Source organism: Lutjanus erythropterus, chromosome 1 (genome assembly GCF_056507025.1).
Source record: "Lutjanus erythropterus isolate fLutEry1 chromosome 1, fLutEry1.hap2, whole genome shotgun sequence".
Taxonomy (NCBI): Eukaryota; Metazoa; Chordata; class Actinopteri; order Lutjaniformes; family Lutjanidae; genus Lutjanus; species Lutjanus erythropterus.
This window is the reverse complement of record NC_139317.1, coordinates 38,469,187-38,494,525: the sequence shown is the minus strand read 5'-3', so window position 1 is coordinate 38,494,525 and position 25,339 is coordinate 38,469,187. Positions and strand designations below refer to the sequence as shown.

Below are 25,339 nucleotides of genomic sequence, written 5' to 3'. Positions count from 1 at the left end.
GCTATTTTGTGTGCGTTTGCGGGATTGTGCGCTGAATTAGGTAGAACTCTGTGGTCAGACGGAATGTTTAAGGTTCAGCAGCTCAGTCTCTCAGTTCAGAGGGCGGCTAAGGCCACTCGACTAAAACAGAGACCCAAAACACTGAGCTAGTCTGCTGCTGTGACAGTATGGCAGTATGCTGGGCATGCTGATGTTGCTTGCTTTATACTGATTTTGTGGGAAAAACCATGCAAGTAAAAGCAAAATCCATTCAAATTTAGCATTTTTTTTTCTCCAGTGGTAAAGTCAAATTGTCTTTGAAGGAATTTAGTAGGAGGTTTTAAGCATATTTTTGTCTAAATGGAAGTTATCACTATATTGACATGTATGATTCCAGTGCATAATTTCCAGTGAGAAACATGCTGTCTTCTTTGAGAGACTGTTTTTACAGAGGAGTACAGAGGACTGGTAGATAGCTGAACGTCATGATGTCACAGTGAAGTTGACCTTTGACCATCATCACTTTATTCTATCAGACATTTTTGATTTTTTTTTTTTTTTTCAAAATTAGCATATGTGTTAGCGTATGAATTCTTCTTGTTCTATGTAATTCTTGATTCCAAGTGGACATTTGTGCCAAAGTTGAAGAAATATGACAGAAGTGAGATCGCAGTGACATTGACCTTTTATTACCACAATCTAATCAGCCCATTCTTGAGTCCAGATGGAAATTTGTGCCAGACGTAATCAAATTCCCTCAAGTCGTTCCTGAGATATCGTGAGAATAGTACAGACACAAGGTAACAGTCACCTTACCTGTTGACTGCCAAAATGAAATCAGTTCATCCTTCAATCTGAGTGGACAAGTGCCAAGGTTAAAGAAATCCCCTGAAGGTATTCTTGAGATACTGCTTTTACAAGAAAGGGATGTACATATGTACATACATACATAACAACATAATGTTTTTGGATACGGCTGTCACTATTCATAAAAATCAATGTGTGAATGACTATAACATTAGCTGACTATTTCAAAGAAGTAAGTGTATGATTTATAAGTGTCAGGAAATATATAAAGAAGTGAATGATAAAGATTTTTTATTTTGATTTAGATCTGTAAAATTTCCAAGAACAAAGGATTTACCATCAAAAATCTATCTAAACCAGTCCTCTTTCCCATTTGACGTTTTAGTGAACTGTAATCAATCAATTTCCCTATCGGCTTTTCTTAAAGGGGTAATTCTGCACTTTTCATGTGGATGTCCAGTCAGTGTTGATGGTAAAAAAGTCAACTGAACTAATACATTCCTCAGTATGTGCTATATATTATATATATATATATATATATATATATATATATTATATATATAATATATATCTATTCAACAGGTCATACATGTACTAGGAAGCATTGTGTGCGACCTTCTGATGCCCATGCTCATCTTGCTGTATCACCACCCTAACACAAATTCTTTGTTGGCCAGAATATAGCCTTAGGTGACTAGAAATCTAAGCTGAAGTCATCTTTAGTAGTAGGAAGGGCAACATATGTTGCAGTATTACAGCGCCTTTTCTTGGTCAATATGCACAAATATTACAAAGCCAGGAACACAATGTTGTAACTAATGTGAAAATGTCAACAGCACACACTGCACTGCAGTCTGCCTTGAGTAAATGATGTTTTGAAGCAAAGCCCTAACCTGGATTCAACTCCTTCTAGTCGGACACATGATTTAGATTTTGCAAGAATCAATTAAAAACAAATCTCAACTCTCCATAAAAATTGTAATTTCACGCCATTCTTTCTTCCAACTAAATAAGACATCTCCTCCCCTAAATAGCTGTATGCTGTCGCACTTTGCACATCTGCCTAATGTTAGGATAGAGTCAGACGGTGTAGTGTGGGTGGGGCTGATCTGGGTGGGTTTGGAGGTGAAATGTGTGTTAGCCCTCTAGTTAGAGACGGAAGGATTGTCGGCTTCACTCAACAGCTGCTTTAGCTGCACTGTAGCTCTGTCAAGGGCAGACAGTGGAGAGTGGGTAGCTATCAAATACCATCACAGAAGTGCTTTTTATACAGTATGTGAGGTTTGTGACTGCAGCATGATATTACATGATATGTATGAGGGATGTTATATCATATGGCAGCTGTCTGTCTGTGTAATGTATATAGAAGCCATACTTGCCAACCTTGAGACCTCAAAAATAAGCAGGACTATATAATCAAAAAAATGTTTCCTGCATTTTGGTGACTTTTAAAGAATGAAAATTTAGTAAGTACACTACAACAGTATATTTTTATGTTAAATGTTTTTAATTTTCCTTTCAATTCTCAGGACAGAATAGAGAATAAGTCACCCCTCTAAACTAATAGTCGTCAGTTTTCTTTTATTGTTCTTTTTTTTTTGCCATGTCTTCCCTTTAAAATTTGCTTCAAGAAATGGGAATTCTTCTTTCTGGGAAGTCTAGTTTAGTCTAGCTGTATTGTTGACTGGGTGGAAACAGTAAACCTTTGGAGTTGCAGTGCCAGAAACAGATTGTGATAATGAAAAAGGAAAAAAAGGTATGAAAATTTGGGAGAAATACCGGGTAATTGTAATTCCGGGAGGAAACAGGGAGCAGGCAATGAGAACCTGGAATCTCCTGGGAAAATCATTAGAGTTGCCAAGTATGGTTGAAGCACATTGCAACATGCAGTAAGTCTGTTTGACAGCCATGCAGCTCATCCAGTCCAAGAATTTAAGAAGACTGATACATCCCTGCATTGCTTGGTGGGGGTGATCGCATACCATTCAAACAACTGATGACATGTCCATGTGAGGACGGGGTGCAGAGAGACCAAGATATGTGATGATTAAATACAGAAGGGAGGACTTGTTCTAAATCTCACAAATTCACAAGTGAGTATTCTGTGTTTTTCACTCATTTCCCATGCCTTTTGTGTGTGTCTTCCAGTCAGGGTTGATCCGCGTGTCTCAGGAGGAGTATTTGATCGCCCCGCTGCCCCAACATCTGGCTGAACGACACAACTACAGCGCCCCCGATGGTCACCACCCTCACGTAGTCTACAAACGCTCAGCGGAACACATCATCCATAAAAGATCTAGCAGCCCATCTAGCACCGGTTCTTCCACACCTAACAGCTCGGACCATCATCATCAGCATCATCACCATGACTACCAGCATGGAAAGCTGCAGAGGCAACACTTCTGCGGACGCCGCAAGCAATGTATGTAAGGGAACCTTATATTCCTTGTACATCACCATCTAAAAGTTGTGTATTTATCCTGATGGAGAGAAGTGTCTGTATAGAGTTGTCAGTTCATTACATGCACCCTTCATACATACCAACAAATCATAAGCCACATGACTGCAGTGTGTGATATAAATCAGCCAGAACAGCATTTCTACCCATTATAATTTACAACTGTATTTTGGCAGGTTTCAGAAGTTCCACTGAAGTGCATACCATGAATTAACATTTTTGTGTGTTTCCCATTTATCTGTGGTTTACAGGCACACAAGAAGCAAACATGCATGCAACTACAGCATGCATCATTTGGATAATTATGCACAATGCTGTTAACTTTAAAGGGAAAATTCAGCACTTTTCATGTTGATGTCCATCAATCGGTGTTGACTAGTGTATTCAGCTGAAGCAGTAAATTTTCATTATTTTCATTGAGTTTATGGTAACACTTACTATGAAGACCACATTTATAGTGTGTTAGGGGAACATTCTTAGTGTTTTATGTGTCCTGTGTCTACACCTATAAGCACACATAATGCTTCCTTTGATATGTATAATGCGTTTTCATGAATTTAAAAAAATCTATGTTGCATTGTAAGTGATATTATGTAAGACAGCAAAATTCAGAGACTTACAACAGTTAATCCTATATAGCTTGACATTTTTTTTATTTTTCTTGCCTTGAATATATCATACAGGTTTTCCACCAAGGTTTCATTGCTAAAGAAGACACGTTTTGCTTGTAATTCTCTGCATTTGACATCTTACGTAATTATCGGGCTGCTCCTGACCCAAGGTTTTTCGAAGATGACCAGTAGTTTTTACTTCAAGCCATTAGTCGACTAATTGCATATTTATGATATTAAATTAATTATGTGACAGAAAAATGGGCAAGGACTTCACAAAATCAAATACTTGTGTACTTATCAACACAATGGATGATGTATTCTTACAAATGAAATCGCTAAGTTACAAACTCGCTTTCAACTGCTTTAAGCTGCCTGTCGCTGGGTCTTCTTCATTCCCTGGAGTCAGAGTAATGTTAAATCACTTTGGTGCTGTATTCTCGACCATCAAACTGGACTCCATTAGTCTCAGAGGCTGTATCCCAGTTTAATAACTGCAGCTAAAGCACAGTTAGCAGCACTGCGCCGGTGACTACACACTACAACTACTACAAACAAAAAAGTTAATGTTGCAACAATTTTGACAAGTTTTATTTGTTTAATTTTTTTTCAGCATCTAATGGTTAAATGAAAAGACTCTCGGCATTGACTAACGGTTTAGTCAACTATGAAGAGGCAGCCCTAATTATCCCTTATAATGCAACATAGACTTCTGCATTATATTTTACCACCGATAATGAAATTATGTGATGAAGCATGCATTATTATAGATGCATTGATATGTACCTCTCTTTATGGAACACGTACTATGATAACTTTGAGTCCTTACTACACTTTATCATTAAGGTGTGTATTGGTGAGTATAGGTAGTCATAATGTTTTATAAGCCCCATAAGTCAATGTCCAGTAACTAGATTAGTCAAGAGCATCCATAAGACACTTGAACTTATAATTCATTAAAAGTCACATGTTACTTAGTAATGTAGTGCATCAGAGAGCAATATGTGTTTATGAGTGTGGTCATAAAACATTATGAATGCATTATAATTATAATTTAACCCTTAACCATTGCAGTCATTAGATATGTACACGTTCATTTGGAGATTGATATCAGTATTAAATGTTTTTTAGTACTTTGCGTCCATTGTGAAGAGGCCACATCAGCCTGAAGCTACTCAGCCCACAGGCTAGTTTACAGTTTTATCTTTCCATCTAGTGGTGAGAGGTAGGAAGCAGCGTGGGGAGTGAATTTCCTGTCCTTTCAGCACCAGAGCTGGTACCCTTATCACCCGGCACGAGCCAGGAAAAAAAGACAGTTCATTCATTTGACCCTCACTGCCAAGTCTCTCTCTCACTCATGCTCTCCCTGTCTCTCCTCCCTTTCCGTCCCTCCTTTTTTTGCCCTCCTAGACGCTCCCAAGCCTCCCGCTGAGGACAGTTTCATCATGCCTGACGAGTTTGCGATACCTGAGGAAGAAGGGCCAGGAAGGGCAAAGAGATCGCCCATTAACACCAACAGGGTGGGCGGCCTGAACGTGGAGACCCTGGTGGTGGCAGACAGGAAGATGCTGGAGAAACATGGCAGGGAAAACGTCACCACCTACGTCCTCACCGTCATGAATATGGTGAGGGTGGGACAGAGGAGGAGAGGAAAAGGAGGAAATGACACATAACATATGACGGTGATGGTGTGAGGACACGTAAAAAATCTGTTGTATTCTCTCACGTATCTAACGTGGCAGATATTTAACAGATCAATACAACCTGCAAGACAAGGATCGTGTGACTGAGGAGCATAGCTGAGCAAGCTTCAACAATAGCTAGCTGCTCTTCTCTTTGTATATTTGCTGCTATTTTTCCTGCCAGACATTCAATGTAATACAGATATTGGAAAGTAATTTATCTAGGAGAAATTGTTAGAGTGAGACAATGCGACCTTTGGAAGAAGAAATAGCTTGTTTATTATCTTACAAATGAAAAGTTGGATTCATAAGCACTAAAATGCATCCTTGATTCATTCAGTATGCTCAAGGATTTTGCTGATATGCTGTACTTGGTCTGGTATGACAAGTAACTTATTGTGGCTAATGTCAACAAGAGTTAGCAAGCTTAAGTGTGCTAGCAGACTTTCTAACCCCTTTGATTTTAGGCTTTACTGCATTGGTCCCTTTACTGGACAGTTTTGCTAACTTTCCAAGGATAGTTGTGTTGTTCCTCATACTGTTGTTCCTTCTATTTGTGAGGGAAAGAAATTTTTATGATCTAGGGCCGAGAACATCAACTTGCGGGTTGTGTCTGGCCTCCCAAAGTGAGCCACTAATTCACAAATTCTCAGAAAAAATACGGTGTTAAGTTACTGCTAATACAAACAAATATGTTTCCTATGTCTGCAGCTTCACATTAAAAGATTTAACTGTTGAAACAAGAGTTGACTTTATTAGAAAGTATTCACAGAAAATGCAATGTGTTTGTCAGTACATTTAGCACTTGCTGCTATCGTCCATTAAAAATTTGTCTATTGTCAGTTGCTCATAGAATGATGGAAAAAAGGAAGTAAATACACGACTTCTTTATGGAAACAACAATAGTTTGTTTTTCTGCTCGCAAGATTTTGGGCTGTGTAGTATTAAATCACATTTGCTGTTACCACCAGTAACTACAGGTGTCACACTCACAAGGACGGTGCAACTGCATAATCTCTTCAAAATCATTTAAAATTGATTAATATTTCCTGACAAACAGGGATGCATCCTGCAGTTACAGATTTTACCCATCACTCTTCAGTGAACTGCCTCCTTGGGACCTCACTGGGGGAGGCTTGACAATCAAAAAATCATCACTGTTAGATTTTACACATGTGGCACATAAGATCCTAAAATGTTTCCTTCTCTTTCGCAGGTTTCCAGTCTTTTCAAAGATGGCACCATTGGGACGGACATCAACATTGTAGTGGTTAGCTTGTTACTACTGGAACAGGACCCGGTGAGCAGATTCAGACAGCAATTGAGCAATAATGAATCATTTTGCACCAGGCGCTAGTGATTGATTAGGTAATTAACTTAATCACTCTTGCTCTGTATCTCTATTTCTCTTCTTTAATTTCCAGCTGGGTTTGACCATCAATCACCACGCTGACCAGTCCCTCAACAGCTTCTGTCAGTGGCAGTCAGGTCTGGTTGGGAAAGGAGGTAAACGGCATGACCATGCTGTTCTCCTAACCGGACTGGACATCTGTTCCTGGAAGAACGAGCCCTGTGACACCCTGGGTAAGACAAAAGCTCACCTTAACAAGCCAAACCTCTTATTTTTCAGGGCAGCACTCCATAGTATGTAGTGCAATGACACTGTTCTGTGAAATTTGGGAGCTGTCTTCAGGTGTGACAAATCGGAGCCCCTTGCATGACATTAATGTTGTCATTTTGGGCTTGTAGACAGGTGTAGAAGTGATACTGTGGGTGCAGACGTTACAACAGCAGTGAAGGAAGTTTGACAGGTGCAAGTACAAGAGATTGGAAGTGAAGAATGGCTCATTTGTCACTCTGGGTTTTTAACACTGTCATAAACTCAAGTATGTGTGAATTTTCCTGTTATTCTTGAATAGTGACAGTGCAGATGCAGACAGAAAACATTGAAAAAGAGGGGTGGGGGTATGACATGCAGCAAAGGTCCTCCCCCAGAAATGCAAACATCACCTTGGTTGACTGTGACAGTTGCCTGTCAAATCTGTGTGAAAAACACCAAAAAAATAAAATATGTAAAATGCCTGTCTCTGGATAAGCAAGTTGAAAAATCTGCACAAAAAGTAACAAATGTTAAGCAAGAACTATGCTTCACAATATCTGAGAGGACCATCGTTCTACTTAATGCACTGGTCACACTACATGACTTTCAAACTCATCAATGCTCTGTTCTGTTCAAACGAGATAACTTTCTTTCTAGCAACCAGGAATCACGTGGGGTTACACCTTACAAAATAATGAGTCTGTCTGGTCTCCAAACTATATTTTGTCTCAAAAACACACACAGGAAGTGACATTAGATTATTAATATTAAAGCATGCTCCTGACAAACAGACCCCAGGCAGTTCAGATTGGTGGTCTCGCCTCCTTTACTCTAGTGTTCAACTGGAGCTCCAGGGCTGTGTGCTCAGCCCCCTCCTTGTTCATGCTGTACACCCATAACTGCAACCTCTGACATGGAGAGAAAACGTTGACATCGTTATCATTTGTCTGATTTCAAACAACCATGAGTCTTCATATTTGGAGGAAATCAACAATCTTTCAGAAAACAACCTCCTACTCAACATCAGCAAAACCAAGGAGCTAATTGTTGATTTTTAGAAAAGGGAGGCTATCAGCATCACAGAGAACGTGATGTCATGGACATCACACATCTCTACACTGGTAAAGAAAGCTCAGGAATGGCTATATTTCTTAAGGAAGCTGGCGCAATTGAAAGGATCCTGACTGAAAACATCACAAACTGGCGTGACATGTGCACAATCCAGGATAGGAGCACTCTTCAGTGGGTCTTTAAAGCACCCAGAACATCACTGGTAGTCATCTACTAAGCATCTGTGATACTGGGGAGGTGAGATGCCCACACAGAGACCAGAGGATACTAAACTACAATACCCACAGCCAATCTAATAAATCAAAGAGAGAGCTACATCAAAATCTATACAACCTGTATATTGAAAAATATCTTGTATCAGTGTGCAGCATGTCACAGTTGGAGCTGCTGGGGGTGGTTCTTAACCACTACTACTAAATTATAATTACTTTTTGCTATTTTTTTTTTTTTTTGTGGCTACATTATATTTTTTGCTTTTAAAGTTGGATTGTTTTTATCGGGGTGAAAAATAGAGCAAAATTCATGTATATACTGCCTCTGAAGACAGAAAGAAATCTCAGTTATTTAACAGACTTGTTGAACTCCTTACAGTTAGCTTCAATCTGCTTTTATGCAGTGATTTTAATACAGTTACATCAGAAAATGACAATAGTTGTCCTTTTTGTTTTTGATTGCATTTCTATGCTGAAGTTGTTATAGGTGTTTCTATAGGCTTTGTGTAGCAGAGTGGTTCTACAAGCAAGTCAGTGCATCATTAGATGGTTTCAGAGAGTTACAAGCTTCTGTAAATGCATCAAGAAAACAATACAGCATGTATTGATATTAGAAAATGTACTTTGTAATTTGTACTTTTGAATACTTAAGTATTTTTAAAATCATGTACTTTTGAATACTTACGTATTTTTACCAAGTACTCTAGTACTTTAACTCAAGTAAAATTTTGACTGAGCAACTTTCACTTGTAGTTGAGTAATATTTGACCAGGAGTATCTGTACTTTGACTCAAGTACTGGGGTTGAGTACTTTGTCCACCACTGATTAAACCTGCTTGATCTTTCGGGTGTCTTCGAGTCATCGGCGGGGTCTCACTACATTCTTGGATGGTGCCTTTGAACAGCTCACACAACACCGTTTTGCCTCTGATCTGTGGGATTTTGTCACCGATCTCCCGAAAACAGTCGGGCTAGTGCAAAATCCAGGCTACAATCCTGCAGTGTTAACTGCACATAACAATGCACTTAAGTTGAGTTTACACATGAATCTTAAGGCTTGCATAGGAACCAAAGGCAGCTGGAACAACAATGATGTGGCCAACTAATCTTAGCTAATATCTTAACCATATTGCTTTCACACCTCTAATTGCTAGTAATCTCAGTGCAGCACTTTATCTCATTAACTGAAGGAGGTAAAAGGGGTGAAACTCACAATTAGAATGATTTATTAGCTGTATGTAACGTCTGTGTCTTAAAAAAAACCCATCAGCGAAGACAAAGACAACACAAAACCGAGCCAGTTGAGACACATGTCAAAAGGAATTGAATTTAAGAGTAACAACACTGACAGTTATGTGCAACCCAGATTTTGCCAGTGTTGTTTAAGTTTAACGTCTGGCTCCTTAAGTTGTAGGCTCATTCATCAACCACATATTGATGTTTCTCCTGCACATGTTCTTATATTTTTGGATCCATCGGGAGAAACTTCTGCCAGGAAATGAGAAAAAAACAGTGACCACTACTGAATATTTTCATCAACTTGTCAGTTACAGTAAATCCCACATTGAAGATCACTTATCTTTCCTTTCCTAATGCTGTCAGGTCCGCCATCAGCAGTAGTTCTCTAAACTGATTGGCTATCAAAGTCAAGGAGCAAACTTAAGTGAGGTTTGCCAGGTCTTGTCAGGTTGCACTTTGCATCTGGTGTGAAATCCCCCTTCATTCATGCATGTATGCAGGATGCAAATATGACAGATATTTGTTGGCTGCCAAGTCTGTCAGAAGCTTCAACAGACAGAATGTGCTCAGTTACACAACAGAGAAGTGGACAAGAGGATTTATATTGTAGATTTAGGTTTGATTTTGTTAACCTTCTGGGAGTATACTATAGTTAATATCCATAATCTGTCTCTCCCGTCCTTTGTCCGTGTAGGTTTTGCCCCCATCAGTGGAATGTGCAGCAAGTACAGGAGCTGTACAATCAATGAGGATACAGGACTGGGCTTGGCTTTCACCATCGCTCACGAGTCTGGACACAAGTATGTGTAACAAAAACTTCACATAAGTGTCAGGACACCAAGTCATTTTCTGTATTCCACAGGTGTTAATCTGCTTTCACAGTCAAAAATGACACAAATATTAACAGAAATTTTACTTGTAGAGTCAAACAGATGAAACTGTGAGACTTTAGTGTGATTTTAGAGCAGTATATAGGGCCAATATACTGTCTAGTGTCTGTACCAGTCACTTCTTTATATTGGCTCTGTGCTGTGAGTGGATATGTCAACTAATGTAAAGAAGGATATGGCATCAAAAACATCATCATTCATGCATGCAAAGTAATGTAAGTAATCAACTGGGGATGTTTAATGGTGACATCTGTTAAAATGTACCCTATTCTGCTGTAGTATCTTATTCCTTGTCTAAAAATGTATGTAATTTTAAAATACAAAAACTTAAATGCAGACTCAATCAAACTCAAAACTTTTAAGTTTTGAAATAAGCTAAACAAAGTAACCTATGATTGTGTTGTTGTTTTACATCTCATCTTTAGATTAACTTGAATCTTTGATTTTTAGAACACCCACAAAAATTATATTTCAAAAAGTGTTCACTATGAGACATGAACCTCATGTTGCATTTTCTGGGTGCTTGAAAATGAAATGAAATGAAAATATTAAACTGAAAACTTTACTGAGCAGTTTGTTCATATGACAGTATTATGATTAATAGAGTGTCAAATCACCGTCCATGAATTTTGAACCTGGCCTTATAAAATGTTCACTTGTATTCTTGAAATTTATGCAAAGACATTCTAATTTAATTGGATGATATATTATTTGTGTTTTTAACATAACATGTCAGAAAGCTTGTAATACTAAAAATGTCCTAATGTAAGTAACATGGTAACATCTGAGATGTTTGTTCATGTGACAGTGTAAAATATGCAATGTATAATTTGGATGTTTTAACATAACATTTGAGAAAATGGTGGAAGTTCCATGGTGATATCTATTAGTTAAAATGTTTACCCTATTCACCAGCACCAGTGTCTTGAATCAAATGCACAGTGAAATAAGAGCATTACGTTATAGCACTACTTCATCCACTCCGTGACACTTTAGGAGAGGATAATGGAAAACGCCTCAGGCCACACGGCTCTGTGTTTGTGTTTATACGTTTCCATTGAGATTGGATGCCTTTTTGTTTTTGCTATTTAGATTTCATGTTGCGGTAAAAGTCTTGTGTCTGCCTGGCATGCTCTCAACACAAACTAAGAACAGTGGGGATTTTTTTACGTCACCCAGGTGATGATATGTCAGAATATCTTTAAGCTGTAACATCCTAATGAATGTAGCCAGCTAAGTAGAAGTCATGCCCGGAAACAGGTTGACTCAAGGCCTAAAACTGCTCAGTGACAAATTAACAAAGAAGTAATTGTTAAACATATGACACAGTGATGAATAGAGCAAGGGAGAAAAGTTATACGCAATATCAGCCATGTGAGATTTTGCTACAAGCTCTATTTTCATTTTATTACATAGTGGAACATAAAAATGCAGGTAAACTGTCATGTCTTTGTGCCTTTTTGTCACCTCTTTCTTTCCAGTTTTGGGATGATCCATGATGGTGAGGGAAACCCTTGTCACAAAACAGAAGGCAACATAATGTCTCCCACTTTGGCTGGAAACAACGGGGTCTTCTTCTGGTCCACCTGCAGTCGACAGTACCTTAGCCGCTTCCTTGGGTAGGCCTCGACTGCCACGTGCAAGGGCATGAACACTGTTGAATATACCAGTCGGTTGTCATTGCTCTCTTTCTGACACACGGGTGGTTTTGCTGTGTTCACCAGAACAGCCCAGGCATCCTGTCTGGTGGACGAGCCAAAGCAGATCGGTCAGTACAAGTACCCCGAACAGCTTCCCGGGCAGCTGTACGACGCAGATACGCAGTGCAAGTGGCAGTTTGGCTCCAAGGCCAAACTCTGCAGTCTTGATTTTGTCAAGGTGAGGTATTTATCATGCATTTTTAGCATTAATTAAAGCTGCTGTTATCAAAAAATGTTCCATTAAAATCCATAGAGAATTATCATTGCACTCTGTTGTTCCTTTCATATCCATGGGGCATTATAGCTTTATAGCATTAGAGCAGCTGTTTTCAGGAAAATTAACTAAAAAAGAACCCACTACACGCTACCAGCTCAACACTAGAGTGTGACACAGGATTGGATGTCCACTACGGCAAAAATTCTTCTGTCCTGTCCCAGTCCAGTTCAGTTCTTATGTTTCTACTGCAAAGTGTTTTATTCATGCCATTTGGCCAGCATGTTGGCAGACCCAAGAACACAGGTTAGAAATGAGCATATTTCCATATTAGAAATGTATATTTATATATAAATACTGACTTGTTGTTATCATGATGTCCCTCCTGCCCAATCTTGACTTTTTTTTTTTTTTGACTACCATCCTGCTGGAATACAACAGGAATCCCATGACCCACACTACAGAAAAAATGTCAGCCTCTACTCGCAATAGATGGCAGAGAAAAAAATTTACACTTTGCTCGTGAACAAAGTGGAGCATTTAGCAACTGAAGAGCCAGATAGTTCTCTCAGGAGTTGGTGGAGCCCAAAACAGAGACAAAAAGAGAGTGGTTATTGGACATACATTCATCAGGTGGACACAAATACTACCAACAATTCAAACTCCTACCAGCTGGAGATGTTAAACTTTGTCCCAACAATTAATCAACTCTATCAACTTTAAAGGTGATATTGAATCTGTGTTTTGTTTGCAGATGCTTCTAGTGCCCCAGAGTGGCCAAAAATTTATTGCAGATTTAACCCAGGTCTATTTTTTGAGAAAGGTCTGGCAGCATAATTATGTTATATGAACCAGCTATACTATAGCTATATATAGCTAGCTAGCTATATATAGCTATACTATAGACTAAAGAAAGCAGGGTAACAGTTTCTGTCATTATCATGTCTAACAGGCATTATAAGCACAGTCATAAGACATTAAAATGCATTTATAAGGTTTAATAAAATCATTTATAAATGTTTTTAATCATGCATTACAACTTATAGCAATGCTTATAAAATACTATAAGTGGTGGACATAACATATTATACTGTAAGTTCAGCATTCGTAATGCGTTATAGCTCCATGTCAAAGGGAAAATAGTATTTAAAGTACTTAGTCCTGGGTTAAATAGCGCACTATACCATATACCACCCTACCATAGCTTTAGCCAGACACAGGGATCTGCTTGAACGAGTCACTTGTTAGAAATTCTAGGTTTCTGAAATGGAATAATGTCTTATAAACATCACACAGTGCGGTCACTTTACTTAAAACTCAATCATGCCCTTGCATACTATTCATGTTCATAAGACCACCATTTAAAATACTTAATAAACCTTGTAATAAGTTGCAATGCATGATTAGAAACATTTAGAAAGAGCTGTGTAAAGCCTATGATACATTATAATGTCTTATGAATGTACTTATAATGCATTATACACATAAGCTTCATAGAAAGTGTTACCGAAAGAGGAGCAAGGAAAGGACGGAGGATCAGTCCAACAATACACCATTAATCTAATCCCGTATTGTGCAGTTACAATGAACAGCATCTACAGCAGTTGAATAGTCCTGGCTTTACGTGGACTCAACCATTATTCATGTGTTCCTTTGCTTAAACCAGGACTCACTAGCTGAGCCTCCAGTAAGAGATGGAGAACCCAGATCATATAGGGGCCGCAATTGTCTGTTTTACAGCGCTAATGATGCATTGCTAAACTGGCACTTTATTAATTAGCATGATCTTTGCACAACAACCTTGAACCCCCCACATTTGACCCTCCATTAAAATGCATTCCATCATTTCAATAGGAATCCCCAGCACCCCACCTCCCCAACACCCCCAACACCCCGAAGCCTTGGTATAAGCCTTTATGTTTGGTGCATTCAGTGATGTCGATTCACATGTAAATGATGTTTAAAATACTTGGGGGTTTCCTCTCCGGGGCTGTAATTGCTGGGAAATCGACTCTGCCAAATCATATATATGACGGATTAGCACACATGGCATCGCTTTGGCTATTCATGACTTCTCTAAGTCCCTGCTATGTTTCCCTAACAGAAGATCAAATACTACATCTGCATTTCTTAGACTTGTGTTCGAGTCGGTGGGTGGTAAATTAACCTACACGCTGATTAACAGTGGATTTGGGGCTGCCTTTCACACTTTTCCCCCCTGTTTTTGTGTCCCTGATGGGCTCATGTACAATGATTTCCAGCGTGCTGGTGTGGCTGTCAACCACCTGCTCGGTATCAGAGAAGTAGACCAGCGTGAGGACAAAGACTCAAACACACACACACACACACACACACCGGAGATGCTCCCCTGCTCTTACCCTCCCTCCCTCCTTTCTGGTTTCTTTCTTGTTGCCAGTTGCAGTTTGGGCAGGTTGCCAGACTCTGCCGCCTGTCTTTCGACCCTAGCTCTCCCTCTGTGCTCACTCGCTGGCTCTGTCTCTGTATTGTTGGGTCAGATGACACATACAATTATAGCCCGTTTCATTAAAGAAGCACAGTGATTAGATTTGACACCGAGGCTTTGTGGAGAAGCTTATCCCCGGTTATCAGGGCGGTGGGGGCTGATCGACCAGCGTGATGGTGGTCCTGGCAACAGGCAGGTGCTGCCGGGTCAAGGAAGAGGAAAGAGGGGAGGAACATGATGCCAAAAGGCTGTTAGTTTACAGTCAGAAGAGAACTGATGGTGGTAAAAAAAAATACCCCACCACATCTGATAGATGTCTCATCCACTGTGTGTCTGACTTGTTTGACAGGACATCTGCAAGTCGTTGTGGTGCCATCGCACAGGTCACCGGTGCGAGACCAAGTTCATGCCTGCTGCAGAGGGCACCAGCTGCGGTCCTGACATGGTGAGGAAGTGTCTTCTTGTTCTTGTGAAGGATGACAGCAACCAGCCACTCATTCTGCTGCCTGACTATTTTACTTTACCAACACACGAATGAGACACCATGCATATATTTCTAATTAGTGATGAATGGACAATCATGTGCCTCATTTGGATGTATGTGGATGAGCATAGATGACAAATGCAAGAGGATAAACAAACAAATTAGACGCTGATAATTGGGTGATAAGGGATCCAGAAATGCTTTGAGAAATTTAAAGGACAGTTCACCAAAAATTAAATATACATATTTTCCCCCTGGCCTGTAGTGCTTCTTATCCATCTAGATTTTTTAGTGTGAGTTGCAGAGTTGTCAGCTGTAGAGATGTCTACCTTCTCTCCAATATAATGGGATTAAATGGCACTCAGCCTGTGATGCTTAAAGCACAAAATATATATATATATGGAAAATTTAAAACCAGTGTCTCTTTCCAAAAATCAAGACCTGGTTACTCACGATAATCCACAGATTTTGTTGTGTGCAGTTTCAAAAGTTGGATTAGAAGACCGATACGCGTCTCTTGTTGAGAGTCACTCCTCTCACTTAGAGCGAATATGTCTATTAAATGTCAAACTGTTCCTTTAAACAAATCCTCAGTTAGTTTGACTTCTTTAACAGCAAATGAGGGCAAACCTTGAAAAGTTCCTACCAAACTGTCAGTTGAAAACGTGCATCACAGTTCACACACTGTGACTTCTGTGACTTCTGACTTCCTGATTTAACTTTGATCTAATGTGTATTATTGTAGCTGTGTGTGCAAATACTTTTCTTGGCATTAACCAACATTTTGGGTGGTTCAGATACACTCTTGGGATGTTTACAGCCTGTCTGATCATCTAACTGCTAATTTCCTGCTGCATCAGACTTTGTTTTAGTGATGTCATGGTGTTTCCACTGTGCTGTAATTACCCCAGTGAGTAAAATATCCTGATAACTGATAGAAATAAGAACCAAGTTGCAATAACCTGAAATCATCCTTTAAGTTGAAGCATTCTCACGTTCCTGAACCAAAGTAAATCCTTGCAACAGAGTAGACAGCTGAAGCTAGATTCTTTTATTTCATTGTCAAGTTTCCCAGCTGGACACAAACTTCTTCACGTATCGAAATATGATATTAGTAAGGGAGAGAGGTGCTGATGTGTGTGAGAGCAGGCTTTGGCTTGGATTGGCTCGGGTGTGGTGCACGTGTGTGTGTGTGTGTGTGTGTGTGTGTGTGTGTGTGTTTTGGCTGTAGCTAAACAGTCGGGTGGGTGTCCAGGTGTGGTGCTGGGCATCTGTCCAAGCCAGGAAACTCAGGCAAGAAGCCCGGGCTTACGCTCAAGTACCGATAAGAACACTTTCTGCCCGTCTTTTCCTGCTCTTTCATTTCCTTCCCTCTTTCTTTCTTTCCTCCAGTGGTGTCGGAGGGGTCAGTGCGTTAAATACGGGGAGCACGGTCCCAGGGCAATTCATGGCCAGTGGTCGGCCTGGTCTCAGTGGTCTGACTGCTCGAGAACCTGCGGAGGAGGGGTCATGTACAGGGAGCGCTCCTGCACCAGCCCGAGGTATGCACACACATGCACACACACACTCATTTCTAATCTTCTATTAATCTTATTCATCAGCACCCTTTAATGCTATTAAATCACCAAACAGATGACAAAGTGATTCATGTTGTCACATGGCTGTTTCTACAATGAAAATCAGAGTTGCACTTTGTGCCAGAAAGCAATTCTTGGAAGCTGCATGTCTCAAAATCCTTCCTTTCTGAACACCTGAAAGCTCTGGCTGCCAGGTAGCTGTCAGCGCAGATGTGCACACGCATACTCTACATGCACACACACACACACACACGCGCACCTGATAACGGCTCTCATCAGTCAGGCTGACAGTCCAGACAGACAGACTATCTCTCCCCATGCTCCAGACAAGGAAAACCTCCTAATAGCATGCTCTTTTCTCCCAAAGCTGCCAAGGCAGTCAGCAAACGTCCCCTATTGCTGCTCACTCACACAAACATAATTCTACATAATTCTGCAGACCCTGATCCCACAGAGCATATCTCTTTGTTAGCAAAGAGCTCTGTGCTTGTCATTACACGAACCTGAGAGATCCTCAGTTTTAATGTGTTTAATAACAGATGTACAGTTCAATCCTTTGTTGTTATTCCCCGGACAATTGGGGATATTTATTATGTGTATAGGCCTTTATTTCACTTTCATACAATAGACTACTAGATTTATTGTTGTTCTGTCATGATTGTGTGATCAGTTATTGATTTTTCTCCGTCTGTAGTTAGTTAGCCAACCCCCACAAAACTTCTAATTTAAATTTTAAACAGGACATAATCAGGCATATTAAGAAAAAGCACTGTGAAAAAAATCACATGGGAATAATCTTTTCTTGTTAACTTAAAGACAGAACCAGCAGGATTTGTCTGAGATGTTCATAAACACACCAGAAGGTCCCATAATCACATTTTGGGTTGGTGAAATGTCCCGAGCACAGCAAAATAAGGGCAAAAATAAGGAAATCCAGGCAGATGACAGGGTGTGTGCAGATACAGACACCTCCACCCACTTCTTGTGGGTCATAAGTGATAATGCCTTTAATGTAAATATACAAGTTTTATTTATTCCGGTTAAGTAAACTTAAAATGTCTAGTATTTATATTCAGAAAAACTTCAGAACCTGAGTTCTTCTAACTTCAAGTCTTTTGACTTGAAATGATGAGTTGAATGAATGTTGATGAGTTCAATCGGCTCATTAAAGGTATATGAAACATTTCTATCCCAGCATGAGTTAAATCTCTCCTGAGACCCTCATTTCTTATAATTTGATGAAAATAAATGATGAAAACTTGCTGCGTGTCTCTCATACTCTTTCAGATAAGTCATAGTTGCTGCTCACCATGATGAAACCTAGTCCCTCAAAATTTAATAAATTTACTGGAAGCAGTTTTACATACTGTCTTTGTGCCGATGCTGGAACAAAGTAGCTCCAACAGGAGCAGCTGCAGCTGTGAGTTCTTGAAATGAAGAACTGACTTTTCAAACTGAGAAAATATAGAAGGAATTCAAATGTGTTTGTAATGTTTCTCAGTGTGACTGAAGAGTTGTTGGTTCAACTTAATATCTTCCAAGTTTAATCAACGTGTTTTCTCAAGTACAACTGAATAAATATATAACATATTCATTTTGAAATCTTACAAAATTACCTAAACTTTTCAAATTCAGTCAACTTAAAATTTTTAGGCGCTAACTTTTTGTAACTTAAAGTTAAGATCATTCAGGCCATTTTAGCCAATTTTCTTCTTTCACTGTGTAGTGTGTGTAATCCACAGACCAAAGCCAGTCTTACAGAGGTTTTGTTACATGCTGATGTTGTGTCACACTTGTATGCTTGAACAAGTTTTGTTGTTGTTAAGGGTTTTAAGTCTTCTCCTTGAAGCATGTGTGTTTACACTGTTTAATTCCCTCCATACTGTAACTCAGGAATGGTCACGATGCAGATGGTGGAACCAATTAACAGTGTTTTTATTTTCGCTTGTGGGAGCCATGACCAATCAACAAGAAACAAAGTCAACACAAATTCCTAGACAGCACCACTAATGTTTTTCCTAGTTGTGTTCCTATGCAGCTGTCAAGAGAATTTAAGCCCTCTTGATATTTAATAAAAACAAGAATGAGGCGGAATAGATTTTTAGATTTAGTTAGGTTTCTGTTCAGCTAATGCTTGGCATATTTCATGTCAATAGTGACGCTGCACAAAATAGAAATATTACTGAAATCACAACATGGCCAAGTGCAATATCCAAATTGCAGAAGCTGCAGTTCTTTGAAAAAGGAAAAATGTGTGACAAAACAGCATTTTAGTGAAGTACTGTAGTGCTGCAGGGATGCCCTGGACTATAAATTGTTTTTTTCCAGATGTAAGAAAACATGTTTGTTTGGTACAGACCCAACAATTGTCACATAATCATGATTTTCTTTCAGTGAAAATGAAAGTTGTGATGCAAAAATGATCATTCTCACTTATATATTTTAAACAATATTGTGCAGCCCTACTCAGTAGTATTTTAATAGATTAAATTGTGGCTCTTCAAACAATTAAAGAAACTGCCTTTGCCACATAGAACTCATATGCCTGCATGAACACACACAACCACACATGACATATGACCAGACACTCAAACCACAATATGTTTCCAGTAGGATCATGACTAATGGCTCACAGCCGAGGCCACTGCACCACCTTGATTGGTGGACGGGCCTTAGACTTAATGTCAAGTAGTCTGCTGTTTGGTTTGTTCTGTTAATGACTGCCATCATTTAAGAATTAGTCATAGCAGGTTAGATCATAGCGGCATGTCTCATCCAATCCTACACGTCTGCACACATACGTGTGTATCCATGTGTGTATGTGCAGGTGAAAAGTTTTTGTCATGGAAAGGATACCAGGATGACAGGTGCTCTCTTAATCACTGCTGCACCTGTATACTGTCTTTTAGCCAAGCACAGTCTGCTTATACGACTTGAATATTAAAATGACGACATACCATTCCATCATCTTTTCATCTCACATTATCATTTATGCAGCCTCCATGGTTGTCAGTCAAACACAGTGCATACACTGAGTCACCATAGGACAAAATAACAGGCGCATCTGAACAATATAATGCGATTTAACCTCAGCCTCAAGAAATCAGAGTTGAATCAGAACAGTCAGCGCTTATGAACTAACTGGCTTTTCGACTGCTTACACCGCATGCACGTGAGCTGTCCTCAGCACATACACTTCAATTGACATTTCAACTGCACTGCCTCTAACTCTTCAACTGATAACACAACTACGTTAATCTTTTACTCTCCAGCTGATAGTTTGACTGCTGTCAGCACCTACATGACAACTGGCCATTTCACTGCAATCATTTCTTATTCCTTATAGAAGTTCTGCTTTCTGTGATTTCACTTTTACTCATTTTAATACTTAAAATTTAACTGACGCTTTAAACCCACCTTCACCTTTAAAACCAAAATAAAATTAAAAAAAAAACTTCTATCTCCCTCACTTTTCAGTGTTTATACATATCAACAAGCACATTTTAGTCTGGACGGGCAGAGACGATGATGTAGACACCCACGTTCGCCTCCTCAGTGGGTCTAATCCGTAACGACATGTCCTTCCCTGACTCGTCACACCCCAATCACACGACCCTTTCAGACGCTGTGAGGCTGGCTGCTGCTTGATCGCTTCAGTTTTAATGCCCTTTTTAGTTGCTTAGGTTTTAAAGGTCTTTTAAAAATTACATTCATTACAGACAGACATTATTTTTGTTTTAAAATGTATGAAAAAGCTGAAAATGTATTTATTTTTAGCACCTCAACCAGTATTTTAGCGTTACTTTAACTTTACTCAAGGCTCACATTTTTATTGACACACCAACTTCATTCACTACTTACAGTTAAACTAAATCTTCAAATTCTTTCTCTTTAGCTTCTTCCAGTATTTGTATATTGACTACCACCTCAACTATGCCTTCAACACAAATTTATATCTTTGAGCATATGTAAATTTTCTTGAGAAAATATAGACTTTTTCCCCACCATCATATCCCCTCCACTCAGGAGTCTGTCAAGATATTCAAACACTTCGACCTCCTCTATATATCATCCTCTTTACCCCACTAGCTCCATCAGTGCTTACTTAACAGCCGGGCAGACACCGATGGGGCTGTTCTGTCCGTCACAGCCAACTCATCTCCTAATCCTCGTGAGGGATCAAAGACCAATAGGTTTTCAGAGGGAGACTGGCCCTCATATGATACACATTATGCACCATGACTGGCAGACCATAAAGGGCCACAGAGCCCTTTAAACCAGGTTAGCTGTCAGGTTCATTTATCATTCCTGTGGCACTAAAGAGTGCTTTGCAGCAGCAGCCACTGAAATATGGGTTGATGCTGCTAAACTGTGAGTTATGGGGTCAGTGGGACAGAGAGGGGATGGAAAGATGGTGAGGGCTAAACATTAAATCCAGTAATGCCAAATCATGATACTATTATCAGAATATATACAAAGGGCCAACTAGTTGTCGGTGCCAGTTTCCATAAAGTACCTTAACTTTCAAACTTAAGTTGCAAAAGATTTCCCAAAGCTAAGGGGTTCATTTAGGAGGGTTGCAGAAAGTTTCGTAGGATGTCTCCTTAACAAAGTGTTTCGACTAAGGCTTTCACAGTAGTTAAAGTCACCATGGTAACACTTAACTCATAACATCATTTGACAGAAGTCTACTCGACAGCATTACTGTCAGCGTTAGGTAGCTTCAAAAAGAGAACACAAAACGAAAAACCAAGCCAAACTGGACAGAAAATGACAATGTGGTTCTCCTCAAGGAACGTGGAAAGTGCAAGCACATTATCCACAGTAAATTTAACCCAGCCAACAAATACTCACAAGCAGAAGATGTGGCAGTAAGTAACGCTAACTGACAAAATCAATGCGACAACTCCTCCTGTGAAATGAACCGTAGATCAAGTAATGAGGGAATATGAAAATATAACAGTGACAGCAAGAAAGGAGATCCAAACATTGACAGGAGTTGACAAAAACTGGTTTCAAGAATGCATTATACTTAACGTCATGAAATAGAGTTATGTTAAAGTTTATATTTTAAAAATTGCGTATTTCAGTATGCAATATTAAGCCTCAAAAACATAAGAAAATGAGCAGTTTTCTGTGCTCTGAAATGCTCCGCTGTCTCGGTCAAACACCACTACAACCTGAAGACGACCTGAAACATGGACGCTCCGTCTAGCAGCTTTACTGGACATGTTCATGTACATGTTTGGGCCACAGTTCAGTATTACATAATTCTCAGTGTTTTCATATGTTTTCAGCAGCTATTTTCTAACATGTATAATGTGTTTAGAAGAGAAACTCTGAATTTTCTTTATATACACTTTAATTTTTTGACTAGCTAGCTACGAAGTTGCTAACATTGCTCACCATGGCTTTTCCCTGTCCTTGTTTGTATCTCCTCCTCCTCCTCTTCAACCATCACAAATTATATAACTTTTTAGAGACTGGTATGGGTCCCTTAAAATTTCTGAAGAAAATGGTCACTGAGGACCTTCTAGCAATGTATGAAGGGATATTAAGTAGCAAAGGGTAAACACACCAAGACTCTTGCAACATCCTACGGAAATCCTATGTAACTCTTTTTTCCCTCAGGCTTCCTTAGGCTGGAGATATACTTCCTTTTTAACCTTGAGTTTGCATTCATGTAAACATAGCATTCATTTCCGGACATACATAGCCATTGCTTCAAATCGACACACAATGTGCGAGGCAGCCATGGTGTGTATGTGAATGTGTGAATGGGTAGTTTCATGCAACCCTGGTACACCCCTGACAAGTCCCACGTGAAGACAATAAAATTAGGCTGACGTACGTCTTAATATGGCGTCTTTGCACCTCCCAACACCACCCTCAACCCAACCTCCACAACACACCCCTCCAGTAATATAATTCAGTCATCCAAACAGACCTTATGCTGCCTGCAGCTGTACCCCTGAGTCACGTTTCAGTCCCTGACTCATGACAGTCAGAGAGTGTTTGTCCGCAGTAATCTCTGCGATTATTTTGGCAGGGCCCCTCTGCTCTTAATCTGAGCAGAACAAGAAGGATTAGCCTGAATCTGACAGCTTGTCTCTAATGTCATCTTCACCCCCAAACTGAACTGTCTGGACAGTCTGAGCTGTCCTTCCCTGAAATCACTAGCACTTGACACTTTTATAGATTCTTTTCAAGCTTGCGCTGTGTGTACATGTATGCGCAATTCACATGTATGTGAATCCATGTCTCAAATTTTAGACAAAATCTGATATATATCACTTTGTCTGGAATTTGACTTTGCAGATATGACAGCTTCTTGTGCATGTTCACCTCTGCCCTACTACAAAATCTTCACCCGGCAGGAGCGGTCTTAAAACCCTTCATTTGACTCTGCACAAACTCATCCATTTTACGAGGCCAGCATGTATCTTTTGCTCAGTCTTGTAAAAGCGTTCTATGGGATCGGCCGATTAAAGCCTTCCCTTCTAGGAGTTGCTCCAAGACGGAAAATGAATCTTCTCTTCATGCCTTCCCTCCCTCCATCCCTCCACCTCCCTCCCTCCGTTCCCCATAGACCACCTGCCAGATCAAACACAGTCAACCTAATCCTCACCAACAAGCCTAGGAGATTAGGTTCACGATCTTGACCTGATTTTGTGGGGAGCACATTTTGTCACACACTCGATTTAAAGGGAGCAGGGGGGTGTATGATGAGGGGCCGATGGTGCTTAGATGGGACCTTCCTTCGTGCAGTCTCTCTCTGGACTGGTAAAGGTGTTTTACAGAGGTTTGGACGGCAGCAGAGCAGCAGAATGTCCGTCTATGTGGGAAGTCGAAGGGGGGGGCAGGACATTCCAGAAAAAGACGACTAGACCTCATGACCTCTGACCCACAGGACGCAGCTTCTGTCGACAGGAAGATTTTTCTTTTACTCTAAAACTGACAGCTCCACTACTTTCATCTTTTACTCTACAGCTGACAACTCAATTACTTTCACTTTTATTAGTGTAGACGCAGCCTCTACAACTGACAATTCAACGACTTTCATCGATTGATCTACAACTAATTGTGGATTTATGTCTATATATATATACTGTATGGGAAGTTGAGGGAAGGAACAGGTGGATTTAGAAGAAGATGACTAGACATAATGACCTCTGACCTACAGGAGTTCCGTCTCAGCTTCTGTCGCTGGGCAGATTTAGTGGGCTTCTGGGACATTTAAGCATCCTTAAGGGTCCTCAGGGCTGTGTTGGAGTGGGGCTGTAGAGACAGAAGAGGAATGCCTCAAACACAAACTGAAAACTTGTCATATCTGGTTTCTGTCTTGTTGTTGGGAGCAGATTTACAGTCGCAACGATACGGGAGGGAGAGGAGCAAAGAAGACAAATAAGAGGAGAGGAAGAGAAAGCAGGATGGTTGTGAAACTCAGGGACCAACTGTCCATAATCCATAAACTCCCTTCTCAAGTAAACGGTCCCTATTTAATGCTCGCCTCTGATCAAAAGGCCTTGACTGACGGAGTATGCGGTGTAGTCCCCCACTGGCCTGCCGTAAGCACATTACCATATGTGCTGCATTTGTCTGCTGCTAAGTCTTAATAGGATCAGGCCTTCAAAAACCTGGGCCAAACCCCACCCCAACCCCCCACCCAGGGACGCAACATCGGCACCAAGGAGATTTACACACACACACACACCTTGAATGGAGCTCCATCATTCTTGGCAGCCAAGTCGCAGTTTGATTGAGTCCAGGTCTGAATGGAGAGAATGGAGTAACACAACATGCATTTTTGCCTCTGCTTGTTCCTAACATTAATTTCATGCAGACTTTTTCACTTCTGTTGCATTAGTGAAGGACATTCAAAAGAAATATGCCTCTAGTTGCATTTTCCAAGTGGTGTTTAGTGTTTCTATTAGGCCTTTTTCAGATCCTTCGCCATAGAGTTTCATTACATCGTAACACTTAGCAAACTGTTTTTATTAGACATCTTAGATCAGCATGGTTCCCCCAGTCTGTGTGTTTGCAGGCCACTTTGGCAAATAGCTAAACTCAATTTTCTCTGCTGGTGGTTGGGTTGGAATGCCTGGCATGAGTTTAGAAAGCCTGGGAAGTCAGACATCCTAATGTTAGCTGAATGTCAAGACTCTGCTTGTCTTTTTCTAACAAGTGGTGACTGCTTTTATCATTTCAATGGCATATTAAAGCTCCATTACCTGTTTATATTCTGTACCAGCTATTCCCGTGTGGTTAAAGAAGTGCTGAATTTGTTATGGTGTGGAAACATCTGACATGGCATGCAAACTTCTTTTCGACAGTCCTTCTTTAAAACCACA

General features: G+C 40.0%; 1 protein-coding gene across 1 annotated transcript in view; it reads left to right on the top strand.

The window, feature by feature from the left end:
- adamts18 (ADAM metallopeptidase with thrombospondin type 1 motif, 18) overlaps nt 1-25,339 on the top strand; it is an 82,628-nt gene that overhangs the window by 18,525 nt on the left and 38,764 nt on the right. The window contains exons 4-12 of the mRNA XM_084721273.1: nt 2,935-3,208; nt 5,266-5,480; nt 6,754-6,837; nt 6,962-7,121; nt 10,354-10,459; nt 12,031-12,168; nt 12,274-12,427; nt 15,277-15,372; nt 16,804-16,952. Of these exons, the coding sequence (XP_084577399.1) occupies nt 2,935-3,208; nt 5,266-5,480; nt 6,754-6,837; nt 6,962-7,121; nt 10,354-10,459; nt 12,031-12,168; nt 12,274-12,427; nt 15,277-15,372; nt 16,804-16,952 (1,376 nt within the window). The remainder of the gene's footprint in view (nt 1-2,934; nt 3,209-5,265; nt 5,481-6,753; nt 6,838-6,961; nt 7,122-10,353; nt 10,460-12,030; nt 12,169-12,273; nt 12,428-15,276; nt 15,373-16,803; nt 16,953-25,339) is intronic.